The following is an 11,832-nucleotide window of genomic DNA, read 5'->3' on the forward strand; positions in this document are numbered from 1 at the left end:
CGACAGCAAAAAAGAGAACAAGCGGCCAACCGCCGGGCCGCACCGGGCTTTGACACTAACATATGCCAGATCCTGATATGACTGGGGGTTGAGCTCCACGGCAGAGCGGTTCGACGAGCCGTGGGCGAGGATGCTTATCTGAGCACTTCACCGCTCTTCTCGATGTATTTTTTGAGCGGCTCTGGAGAGCTCTGAATATGGAGGAGGTATGCTCCGGAACAAATCCGACTTGAAAAGAACAACCGCGAATAGCTCTGACAGCTCTTTACCGAGCGGATGGGACGTGGGATGGCGGGATACCAGGGTGATCCGTCTCGGAGTCGCGCTCACACAGCATGGGGTCTTGGCAGGGGACCGGGACTGCTTTGCGCGAGTTGAAAGGGCGGCAACTATTGAAGCTGGAACATGACGTTGATGCGCAGTGGATATGAGCGTGTCTGTAAATTGCTCGGATGAACTGAAAAGTGACGGACCGCATGTTGTGCATGGGCTTGTAAATAGACGTGAGGTAGAATGTAGTTAGACCACGGACGTATGACACCTAAGCGCGCCCGGTCGACGAGATTGAGGCCAAGTCTGGGCGCCTAAGAACTAACGCGCTTCGAATTTTGTTAGATTTGGAGAAGGTATTGGGCGTAGTGTAATTTCTGTTCTCATATCCATATTCAGCTAAGAAAGGTAAGGTAGGCTTCTATTCGCGTCCAGTAAGCGCCCTGCCTATCGAAGTGATTTGCTTGTGATATACGGAGCACCACACGAAGTACGGAAATCAGCGTCAGAATAAAGTCTTACGCAAAAACTCAGGAACTGAAAGAAATGGAGACTTGGGCAACATGTTCGGACCGTCAGAAACCAAGGTGCTGGGGAAAGCAAAACGCAACAGTTCGGGACTTTGGTCTTGCATCACACATGGCACGAGGGAGTCAGGGAGCTGGGTATTGAGATGGGACGAGATTCTTCTATTTGGAACAGGAAAGCGACCCACATGGGAAACAGTGAATGGCCAATGCAGCCGAGCGATCCAGAATGTCCAGGTAGGGCCGCAGAAGCGTTTGTGGTGAGACGGCGGTCGCGACCTACCCCTTTTTCTACCGCCTACGGTCCACGGAGTAGGTACCTTATTATCCAATGATTCATACGGAGTAAATAGCGTTCCTGACTTTTTCATCGTCTAGGTAGTTCACTGCTGCTGTCTGGCAAATGGCTGGCAGGCGGGGACTGAGAGAGTTGGAGTTGCATCCCAACCACTCGATCAAACAGCTTCAGGGGTGAAACGGGGCGGTGCTGGTCGCTCAGTGCTTCACCCACTTCTTGGCCCGCCACTACCCTGGGTTATTACTAGTTAGCCAATGCTGATGATGAGATTCGTACTTTCTACTGGACCCTCCTGAGGCTCTGCAGTGTCTGCACCCAGGAGTCAAGTACAATACATCTGACTGTTCTGGAGCCCAAACAGGGCGAGATGCCGTGCTCCTGATGCTTTTAGCCGACAGGCAGAAGAAGGCTTACAGATTGGATCAAGAGACGGGGAGTCAGGCACATGCATGTACCTTGTGTAAGTATTCTTGCAGCAGGTACGCTCAAGCGCTCAGATGTGCCAATGACCATTTCCCTTTAATCCCCTCGATTCCCGACCACCTCTTCCCTGTCTCCCAAGCCTGTCACCTCCAAAAAGGCTGCTCTTGTTTCTTTGAATTCAGACACCGTCAACCACTCATATGGGAGCCGGTGAGGTGACTTGGAGTCCTCTCCACAGAACCCCTCACCAGGCCCCATGAGGCACTTTAGGAGAGGTGGCCCATAGCAATGCGCACCTGCAACTCGCTGCGCTTCTTCCTGTTCTGCCCGTGGGGTCTTGCTCAGTTGTTCTTGTTTTGATGATCCCACTGGGGTGTACCTGAATTGGGCTTTGACTACCCCAGGTATTTTGTACATGATCATCAAAACAGCAAGAGAAACGCAGTAAATATAACACAATATACTTTGCACCATCTGTATTCAAAGTACCCGTTTCTGCCCCTGGGACAAGAGGCACCTCCCTAAAGGCTTAATATCATCTCATCAACAATGCCAACCTGGTACCAATGGTCCAATGCCACTGCAATGCATTAAAGAGAAAGGGACCCCACAAACTAAGTTTGTCTTCTCTGCGCCCATTCGTCCACCTTCAGATGGCGCCTCTGATCTCTCTCAAGCTTGATGCAAATCGCCCAGCGACACAGGTCTGCCAGGAACCGTTGGTGCTGACTGGGGGCAATTGGATTCGAACCTGCCGTGCGGCGGCGCGCGGCGTGCCTGCTGCTTTTTTGCCTGCGACATCGCTGTGCCGATCAGCGCCCCTCCCCTCAAAGCTTAACTCTGACGAGCACCACTGTAATTATAATCACCACCAAGCTTGGGTTGGGGCCGAGACTTTTAATTCCAGACTTTTTTTTTCGACTCGTCCAATGTGTCCGCAGCTGTCCCGTCACTCGTCACCGCCATTGGAGCTCTTTCGGCATCGTCATTGTCACTCACTCTCCCGTACATCCCGTCACGTCCTCTCCTCTTTCACCCTTCAACTCTCCCGTTTTGAGTCGTATCGAAACTTCAGGTTCTTTCCCCACGCCTTGGCTCTTCCATCACATCTCGCCCCCCTCCAAGTGAATACCCGGCACTTGACCTGTCGTCAATTCCACCACACTGCATCAGGCTTGCGGCTTGACTCTGTCACTCTTTTGAGGTATTTGGCACGGCGCTACGGATACATAGGTAACACATTACCTTATCACGAAGTCAACCGACCGATCCTCACCGCATCTTGACATTCCAATTATTTATTAAACACCATACCGCTCTACCCGACCCCCCATCCGTTACACAGCGCTCTTCATCCCCTTGCTGCCATCACTTGCCTCTCAAACTCGAGATTCGTCTCCTTTCCTTGGCATCCCAAGTTTCACCACTCAAATACCTGACCTCTCAACCCCCCGGCACAAGACATTTACACACGACACGCCCGTGCGAAAGGAGTCAACGCTGAAGCTCCTCCTTCTCCTTCTCTGCTGCCCTCTTTTCCACAGCAACACTGCACGCGCGACCTGTCTCGTACCGCCTTGCACACTCGCTCGTTTCCTCACGTTTACCTTTGTGTTGTCCAAACACATTTTCTGGTCCTTCTCTCGTTTTCGCAAGGGCAGCAATCAGCATAAACAAGGCCCCAGTCGGTCCCAGCAAAACTGCAACGGCAATCGAGCAAGGGCACGATAATAGAGCCACCACCGACGCGCGACTCCCACTCGGTATATCCACTTCCAGCCACCTCGACTTCTTTTTGCCTTGTCCAACACTCGACTTGACCTTGCAGAAATCCTTTGGCTACCTTAGCTACGGATACCTGGACTAATACCCGGAGACCCAACGCTGCCGGCACTGCCTACCTTGGTCGCATCGCTTGCTCACCCGCCGCCGCCATTTTCTACAAGTCTCTCACTCTTCGGCAACTCTACGTCTTTGCCCGTTCCGCCCACTGTTGTATCGTTCTCCGGACGGGCTTTTTGCACGGGAATCTCTTTAATGTGCGACTCTACGCGACTGCCATTCTACTCACACCCACAACCACACGATACGAATTAATATCTTCACCATGACGACCATGGCCCAGTCGCAGATTCAGCTGCCTACGCCGCATCCGGCACCAAGCTTGGACGTCACCATCCCACCATCATCGATATCTCTTCCCACCGATCCCAATTCTCGACTTCGAAGCCGCTTGGCCCTGGACACCTATTCGTCGCCCGTTAATCAAAACGGCAGTTTCGAGTTCGACCGTGTCGTGAAGAGCGGCTACCTGCAGAAGCGCACGCAGAAGACAAAGGTTCGTAGGGCGTATATCTCTTGACGTTTGAAGACCATTCCTGACCAACTGTGCAGACCTGGAAGTCAATCTACTTTGTCCTCAGACCCAATTCGCTCTCAATCTACCGATCCGACAAGGAGGACAAGCTGCGACACAAGCTGTACCTCGCCGACTTGACCGCTGTTGCCTTGCTCAAGGACCCCAAGAACAAGAGAAAGAACGTGTTTGGCCTCTTCTCGCCAGCGAGAAACTACCACTTTCAGGCTAGCAGTAGCCACGATGCAGAGGAATGGGTAGATTTGATTAGGAGTCATGCCCGGATTGAGGAGGAACATGATGAGCTGCTCCTTGCGAGCCCCAATGGCAAGCGACAATCCTACCTGGTGGTTGGCAGATCCGCCCAGGCTGGAGATATGGCACGAACCGAGAGACTTGGATCAAGCTCTCCTGAGCCGCTGGAACCCCCAGTGCCACGCTTTGTTGGCTCAACCCATCGACGTCCATCGCAGATGGCGGATACCGCTGGGTACTCTGGCAACGAACTCGCCTCGCATTCGGACTTCTCGGACAACGAGATCCAACGGATACAGGGCATGTCTATCGAGGACTTGGCGGTCCAGTCGCCGGGCAAGGGCACACCGGACCGGCCAGGTCTCGACCGTAATGCCAGCCAGCTTAGCGGTCTTAACATTGAGCAAGACCCGGATCGCGTCATCTGGCAAGGCTGGCTTTGGTTCCTCCGCAGCAAGGGCGGCGTGAAGCAATGGAAGAACCTTTGGGGTGTGCTCCGGCCAAGAAATTTTATCCTCTACAAGGATGAGTCTGAGTACACGGCGCAGTTCATTCGACCAATGTCGGCAATCGTCAATGTCGTTGACATTGACCCGGTCAGCAAGACCAAGAAGCACTGTCTGCAGCTCATTACAGAGGAAAAGAGCTACCGATTCTGCGCCCACGACGAAGAATCTTTGATTCATTGCCTTGGCGCATTCAAGAGCTTGTTCGCCAAGAGACGAGAGCTCGAGACGCGGGGTCCTACAGGAGGAAACCAGCCCCCTACGAATGCGGCATGAAGCTGCGAGTCATTACTAGGCAACCCACAGGATTTTCTTTTTGAGCGGGAGTTTTGCCATAGCCTTCTTTCTTTCTTTTGTTTACGAAGCATGATGCAACGACATTTATTTGGGACTCTACCGAGTCGAGGAGGTGGAGGAAAAACACTTGCTAATAGCTTTTCGACTCAGCTGCAGCTACAGTCCAGCGTCAAGAAGACGACTACTCGGGGCACTGGTGCATTTCTTGGGAGAAGCAGATGAAAAAGGCCAGGCTACTCTGGGGAGAAAGTAGCCTACCAGCCAGCCGCTTTGTTTTAGTATACCCTACCTTAGTGTGATACTATGGGCAGACTATGACTGCCGGCCGTCTCAATATGAGAAGGCGAGTTACGAGTAACGATGATAATGAATACATATTCTATTGCACCTGTTGATTTGCCATTATCGTTCAGTGATGCGAAGGCTTCTGTGCTTAGACGAACCAATGTTGCTCGGGTGGACGCCCCCTGAACGCCAGGAATGTCAAGAAATGATCATTCTCAACAGGTCACTGACTTGGCAGTGTGTTCCTCTTGTGACACAGAATCTAGCAAGCTCTCACGGCAAACCAGACCAGGCAGGTGTTATTGACTTGATGACCGCTTTGGCTGAAGTTGACCAATGGTGCTGAAGAAGATTAGTTCTCCAATTTTTGGAGGTGGGAGGGCTTTCGGCACTAAGAACTATGAGGGGGAGCTTGAGGAAGGGGGGGAAACGCGAAGAAAAAACGGTGTGGCGAATGAGAGTGGCGCAAACAGCTCAGACCTTCCGTTGTCCAGCTCCAGCCCCGGTCGGGTGACGTGGACCCTCTTTTATCGGACGGTCCTATCGCGCCGCGCCCCGGCCACACCAACCTCACCTCCGCTGCCGGTTCCTTCTCAGTCTACGGGCCTTCTGCGCGTTTGAATGCCACCCACACCTTTCTCTAAGCTCTCGCCTCTGAGCCTTTTCCTTGGCTCTTTGACGACACCCCAACATATCGTAACCTTGTAAATGCCTGCATGCCAAATGCCGTTCCTGGCCGAGATAGGCGAATCACACGCCGCAACGGCCATGTGGTCCAGCAACGGCTTACCTCTGCCTATGGCGGGGGGAACCCGACGAGGAGAAAGAGTCTCGGCGTGCTTCTTCTATGCTGTTGGCTCTGAGATGGTCTGGATCAACAATGTTTGGTGCTGCTTTGAGAGTAGTTGTGTGTTGTTTATTTGCAGTCGAGTATAGGTGTGTTCATGGGCTGTTTGGCTCTCCGGCTGCTTTGGCTTTTCCTACCACGACGGACGGGATACGACCCTGTTGTGAGGAGAGCCTTGGCTCGGTATGCTGCGCCGACTCTATTCGTCCGAATTTCTACACATTTCAGCGTAGAGAAGTGCTTTTGACAGGTGTGATTGATCGATGCTCCATGTATACGAAACTTCTTCCGATAGAGGCCCCCTTCCTTTAGGGAGGCAAGTTCTGCTCAACTCACACTTCCGTTTGGGCGGACTGGAGGTTTTCGAGCAATGATAAGATGGGTAGGTCAGGTAAGGGTCTTGTGCCATCACCTAGGCGCTGTTCTCGAATGACTATATCTCGTTCGTCCACCCACACCTTTTTTTGCGGAACAGGGCGAGCTTTCTCTCTCTCTTGTCGAAGGGTTGTATCGCTGGTTTCTCTTGGTCCTGCAGGTAGTCAGTCGCCATTCTGTCTACTGGGGGTTTCCCTCAGCTGCTATTCTTCAAGGTTCCATTGCGACGTCCTCGTGAACTATTCCGGCACTTTCTGCGCACTTAAGCTGGCAGATCAGGATGTTTCATATCTGATCGACACCGGCTCCGCGCGTATTATTATCAATCGTTCTCTTCTGTTTCTGGCTACTTATTAGCACTTAGAGTTGGCCATCTCCGGGTTGTCTAACTTGGTGACGCTCCCAAAGACTAGAGCTTTGTCTAGTATCCCTATATCGACACACGATCGTAGCGATCTAGAGGAAGAGACCAACTCGCAGGGCGATAAAACAGCACCGCGATAGTAAACGTGCGGTCTTAATACCAACCATACTAGAAAAACGGCCAACAATGAGGTTCATACCTATCCTCTGGACCGTCTGGTCCCTCATCCTACCCGTCCTCGCCCAAAAGCCGCAACTGCCCCTCTTCTCAACATCCCGATGGATAACAGACTCCTCCAACGCCCGTGTCAAGCTCCGCTGCGTCAACTGGGCCGGCCACATGGAGGTCAACCTCCCAGAGGGCCTCCACAAGCAGCCGATAGAGTACCTGGCCGACTGGATTAAGCAGCAAGGTTTCAACTGCGTGCGCCTCACCTTCTCGACAGACCACGGCACGAACCCGGGCATCAACGTTCGCGACTCCTTCGTCAACGGCGCCAAGGCAGCCGGCGTGCCCGAGGCCGACCTGCTCAAGCTCTACGACCAGGCCCTAGTGCAAAACCCGTTCCTCGCCGATACCAACATAACGCAGCGCGACGTCTTTGGCAAAATCATCGACGTCCTCTGGGACCGAGACATCATGACCATCCTCGACAACCACGTCAGCAAAGCCTCCTGGTGCTGCAACCTCGACGACGGCAACGGCTGGTGGAAGGATGCGCGCTTCTACTGGGCCGCCAACTCGCGCTACTTCGACACGGACGACTGGCTCGCGGGTCTGCAGCAGATGAGCCTCTGGGCCAAGACCAAGCCCGGCGTCGCGGCGATTTCCATCCGCAACGAGCTGCGCGCGACGTGGACGCAGATCCCCTTTGCCGCGGACCAGTGGTACGGCTACGTGACGCGCGGGGCGGAAGCCGTCCGCGGGGCGAACCCGGACGTGCTCGTCATCGTCGGCGGGCTCAACTCGGCCACCGACTTTTCCCCGCTGCGGACGAGAAACCTCGATACAAGCACGTGGAAGGGGAAGAATGTGTGGGAGGCGCACAGCTACAGCTTCACGGTGACGACGCCGAATTTCGGGGACTGCAACGTTGAAAAGGCAGAGTACGGCGCCCTGTTCGGCTTCGTGCTGGAGCAAGGGAAAGGGTACACCGGCCCTCTGTTCCTGTCCGAGTTCGGGGCCGCCATGGAGGGCGGGAGCGAGGACGGGCTGTCGACCGAGGAGCATGCGTACTTGACTTGCCTTGTGGGCTATCTCGAGGACAATGACGCGGATTGGGCGCTGTGGGCGATTCAGGGGTCGTATTATGTGCGGAACAAGGTGGTTGATTTCGACGAGACGTGGGGTGCCATGGATCACGAGTGGAAGGATTGGCGGAATGGCAAGTTCAAGGGGCTTTTGGGCAATATTTTTGCTGTTACTCAGGGGCCTTAGCATGGCTGCTGCGAGGGTGAGAACGTGAACTTATACGAGATGTCGGCGTTCGGGATCGAGATGATGTATATAGATCTTGTCCGGATGATGGACAGAGATAGTTTACTGCTCAAGTGTTAATGCTGAGGAACGACTCCCTTTCGTGTCAGGGCGAGGATATCTTTGTACCACCAACCATCTAGATGGGCAGCGATAACTCTTCCATGTCGAGAGTAGCCAGTATTCTTTGCCACGCATTTGGGCCGTCGCATCGAAAGATCAGGGCGATATCAATGATAGGACGCCTCTGGGTTGTCATCGTCCAACCATGCTTGGTGCAGACGGAGCCGTCGATGACAGTGATTGGAAAAACTGGGTATCATGAATTTCTACCAATGTCTAGTCCTAATACTTGGCCAGCTGGCTGGTCTGGGTGAAAATGACCGCCTGCCCTCTCGGCTGACGCTGGCTGGAGACCAAACTCCCTAGGACGCCTCATTTGCCTCGTCAGCCTTGGCCTCTTCGACTGTCTCTTCGGCCTCTTCTGTCTCTTGTGCTTCCGCGGTCTTCTCGGTCTCCTCGGCCTCCTTAGCTTCTTGAGACCCGTGGTTTTCTTGCGACACCTCTACCGGCGCATCGTCCATGACAGTGTCCGCTTCATCTACCGCTGCCTCGTTCTCTGGCTTGCCATTGCTGAGCTCGGCCTCTTCGGCTTTGCCATAGATGTGGTCCTCCAACGTCTTGTAAGTGGCATCGAGCTCCTCGTTGGTAAGAACCAAATCGAACCCATCCTTTAGCTTCGAATCTTCTTCCCAGTAGGGAGAAGCTTTGGCAAGGGCGTCCGCAATCAAATCGCCTTTCTCCGCCTTTTGCAAGCGTTCTTCCAAAACTTCTTTACTTGGTGGCAAAATGAGAATTGTCCGTGCCGAGTAGCCAAGGTCGCGAGTCTGTTGGACAGCCTACATTTCGTTTAGTAAATTTCAGTCGTCAGCTGGGAGAGGAGGGTTATGTCTTACCTCGCTATCCATGTAGGTGACTGGGACCTTGCTCCCCTCGACAAGCGCTTCTAAAGCCTTTCGGCTCGTGCCATAGTCCACGTCATCTATCGTGGTAAACTCCAACAATGCATCGCCATCTCTCAGCATGTTAAAGGCCTGTTTCTCGACGAAGTAGAAGTCTTTGCCCTCAGCCTCGCCTTCTTGTGCCTTTCTCGTAGTATGCCGTGGCACGTGTTTAAAAGCTCCAGGACGTCGGCTTGCGAGTAATTGAAAAAGCGTCGCTTTCCCTGCACCGGGCGGTCCCGAGAGTATGATTGGGCGCTTGTCTTCAGGAACGTCTTCAGATTTTACGACTTCCTCGGCAGTCTCGCTCTCGTCTACATCGACCGGTTCCTCAAAGATGGCGTCGATCTTTTCCGGATCGTCGATCTTGTCGAATGAGGCCAACCTTGATTTACCTGCTATCCGGAGGGCGCGCCAACTCTTACTCGCTTTGCTTTCAATAAAAGGCGCCTTTTCCTGGGGGGTGTTTGACATGTCGATCTCAAAGTCGTCGTTTGCAATCTTCCCCTTGAAGCTCTCAAGCTCTGGCAGGCTGTATCTTTCCGGGGCCTTGAGCTTCTTCATCGCACGCTCGTCATCGCCATCATCGAGGAAACCGAGGGGCAGAGACCCCATCGGCGTGGCTCTTAACCGCTTCTTTGTCGTTATACGCTGGGCTGCCTTTTTGGCCTCGTCAAATATCTCTGGAGATACTGCGGGCAACTCTATTGATGGGCAGTTCTCCGATTTCCAACGGATCCAGTTCTTATCCCTGGCAAGGACCGTTTCGACCATTCGACTGAAATACGGACCGTCAACGCCATGCTTGAGGTATTTATCGACAATTGTCTTTTTCATCTCCGTCGCCCACTTCGTCTGTCTCCATGTCAGTCTGGCTCTATGGTTGTCACAGATGTAGTATAATCACTCACATCTTCTTCGGTAAGAACCTGGCCGAGGTAAATCACCGACTTATTTTGAGCGTTGCCGGCTAGTTTCTCCTTCGTTTTCGGGGAAAGTGAGAGAAGGAAGTCCATGATGATCAAGGCTTGAACGAGGATATGTCTGCGGAAAGAAATGTCGCTCATCTAGGACAGTCAGTCTGAGGGCCACACAGCATTATGTACTGCTGCTTACCTCTAGCTCGAAGAGGTCTCTGCTCGTCAGATATTTGGGGTTATATGAGTTTGCCAAGTCGCTCTCTTCCACATCTGCTCGTTTCCGTTTGAAGCCTCGTTGGGCCTCATCTACCGCTTTTGGCGGCCGCTGACCCTGCTCGCTTTGAATTGCTCGGAACGATATCATTGTCGCTTCTAAGCCGCGCTTGAACTCATTCAAGTGGGCAGGATCGAACAATCTCTTGGGTTGGCTGAAAGTCTCCTGCAGAGACCAGAATAAGGGATATAGAGCATCTGGCTCAAGCGGCTGATCATTCTGCACTGACTTCTTCGCGTCGAACGAAACTGCCTTTGGTTGAGACTTGGTCTCTTTTTCCTTAGCCCCTGTCTGACTATCCACATCCATTTGCTCGGGAGTCTCCTCAGCCTTGGTACTCAAATCGTCAAAGACAGTGACATTCTCGGTATGGTATTCTCCTCGCAAGTTGACGGAGCTCTTGTCTCCCAGGGGAAAGCTCTGGAACATGAAGATGAAGACGCGACCACAAAAAGCAGTATCCTCAGCTCGAGAGAGACGCCGCAGGAGTTCGTTGCAGCTGCGAAGGATCACCAATTGTTTTTGCTTGAAATGGTTCACGGTAATCCTCTCGCGTCTCGACTCAAGAAAGTCGAAGATCTTGCGGCATCCGGCGATTGTTTGGCTGTCCAGAAGTTCTTCTACCAGCCAGAATAGCAAGGCTGGGTCGCATTTTTCGTCGTCGGAGAGCACAGTCAGGAGGTCGAACAAGTTCCAGACCTTGACGAAATCTGGGGATTCGATGGGCGTCGTGGCCTAGAGAAGTATGTTGTTAGTCAATCGATGCCTGGCGAGGACAATTGAGTTCGACCTACAATCAAATTGCTGAACATATCTCGTACGGCAGTCTCTATGATAGCGAATTGTTGGGCTTTGTTCTGTATCGCAATGCCGGCGCCATTCTCTTCTGCGACCCCCGGAATCGCAAGCACGCGAGCAAGCTGATCCTGCAGATCACCAAAGTCTGCCTTTTGTAATGCTGGTTCAATGGTAGGTGTAGACTTGACCTCCATCGAGCGAGCCAGGAGGTTGTCCAGCAATTTTGCAAATGCAACGACCCCGGGCACCTCATGGCGCTGAGGCGTGACGGCGGCCGGCATCTTGGGATCGGTCGAGAGACTGCGCTTAGTTGTGTAGAAGCGAGGAAAGCTTGGCCATATATGCCATGTGACGGTAGGTCCGGCCGGTCGAATGGATGCCGCGTTTTGTTTCCTCTCGACGCTAGGTGTGTTGAAGACTTCGTCGTGGAAAAGGTATTCGCAATGCGCAATGTTGCCGACTGAAAGAATTCACGATCGGTCAGCTTCAGTTCCCGTAGTGGAGGTATCCGTAAGGTAAGGCACGTCGCAAACAACAACCTTGAGTCTAAGGTAAGTGGG

The 11,832-nt window shown here is 53.0% G+C and overlaps 3 protein-coding genes across 3 annotated transcripts; 2 read left to right on the plus strand and 1 right to left on the minus strand.

Annotated features, from left to right (window-relative positions):
• Window positions 1-3,634: 3,634 nt before the first annotated feature.
• BDZ83DRAFT_564902 (PH domain-containing protein) lies at window positions 3,635-4,911 on the plus strand (the record flags this gene model as incomplete). The annotated part of the gene is made up of 2 exons (XM_060503691.1): window positions 3,635-3,856; window positions 3,913-4,911. 2 exons carry the CDS (start codon window positions 3,635-3,637, stop codon window positions 4,909-4,911), a joined length of 1,221 nt encoding a protein of 406 aa, XP_060371264.1.
• A 2,078-nt stretch (window positions 4,912-6,989) lies between these two features.
• Window positions 6,990-8,240, plus strand: BDZ83DRAFT_565188 (cellulase; the record flags this gene model as incomplete). Its single annotated transcript, XM_060503721.1, has 1 exon — window positions 6,990-8,240. One exon carries the CDS (start codon window positions 6,990-6,992, stop codon window positions 8,238-8,240), a length of 1,251 nt encoding a protein of 416 aa, XP_060371265.1.
• Window positions 8,241-8,581: 341 nt separating this feature from the next.
• On the minus strand, window positions 8,582-11,778 carry BDZ83DRAFT_598441 (guanylate kinase). The gene is made up of 5 exons (XM_060506950.1): window positions 11,269-11,778; window positions 10,397-11,209; window positions 10,192-10,347; window positions 9,236-10,135; window positions 8,582-9,178 (listed from the first exon to the last, which is right to left on the minus strand). Exons 1-5 carry the CDS (start codon window positions 11,551-11,553, stop codon window positions 8,705-8,707), a joined length of 2,628 nt encoding a protein of 875 aa, XP_060371266.1. The 5' UTR covers window positions 11,554-11,778; the 3' UTR covers window positions 8,582-8,704.
• Between the last annotated feature and the right edge of the window lie 54 nt (window positions 11,779-11,832).

Source organism: Colletotrichum acutatum (genome assembly GCF_030867785.1).
Source record: "Colletotrichum acutatum strain CBS 112980 chromosome Unknown BDZ83scaffold_3, whole genome shotgun sequence".
Lineage (NCBI taxonomy): Eukaryota > Fungi > Ascomycota > Sordariomycetes > Glomerellales > Glomerellaceae > Colletotrichum > Colletotrichum acutatum.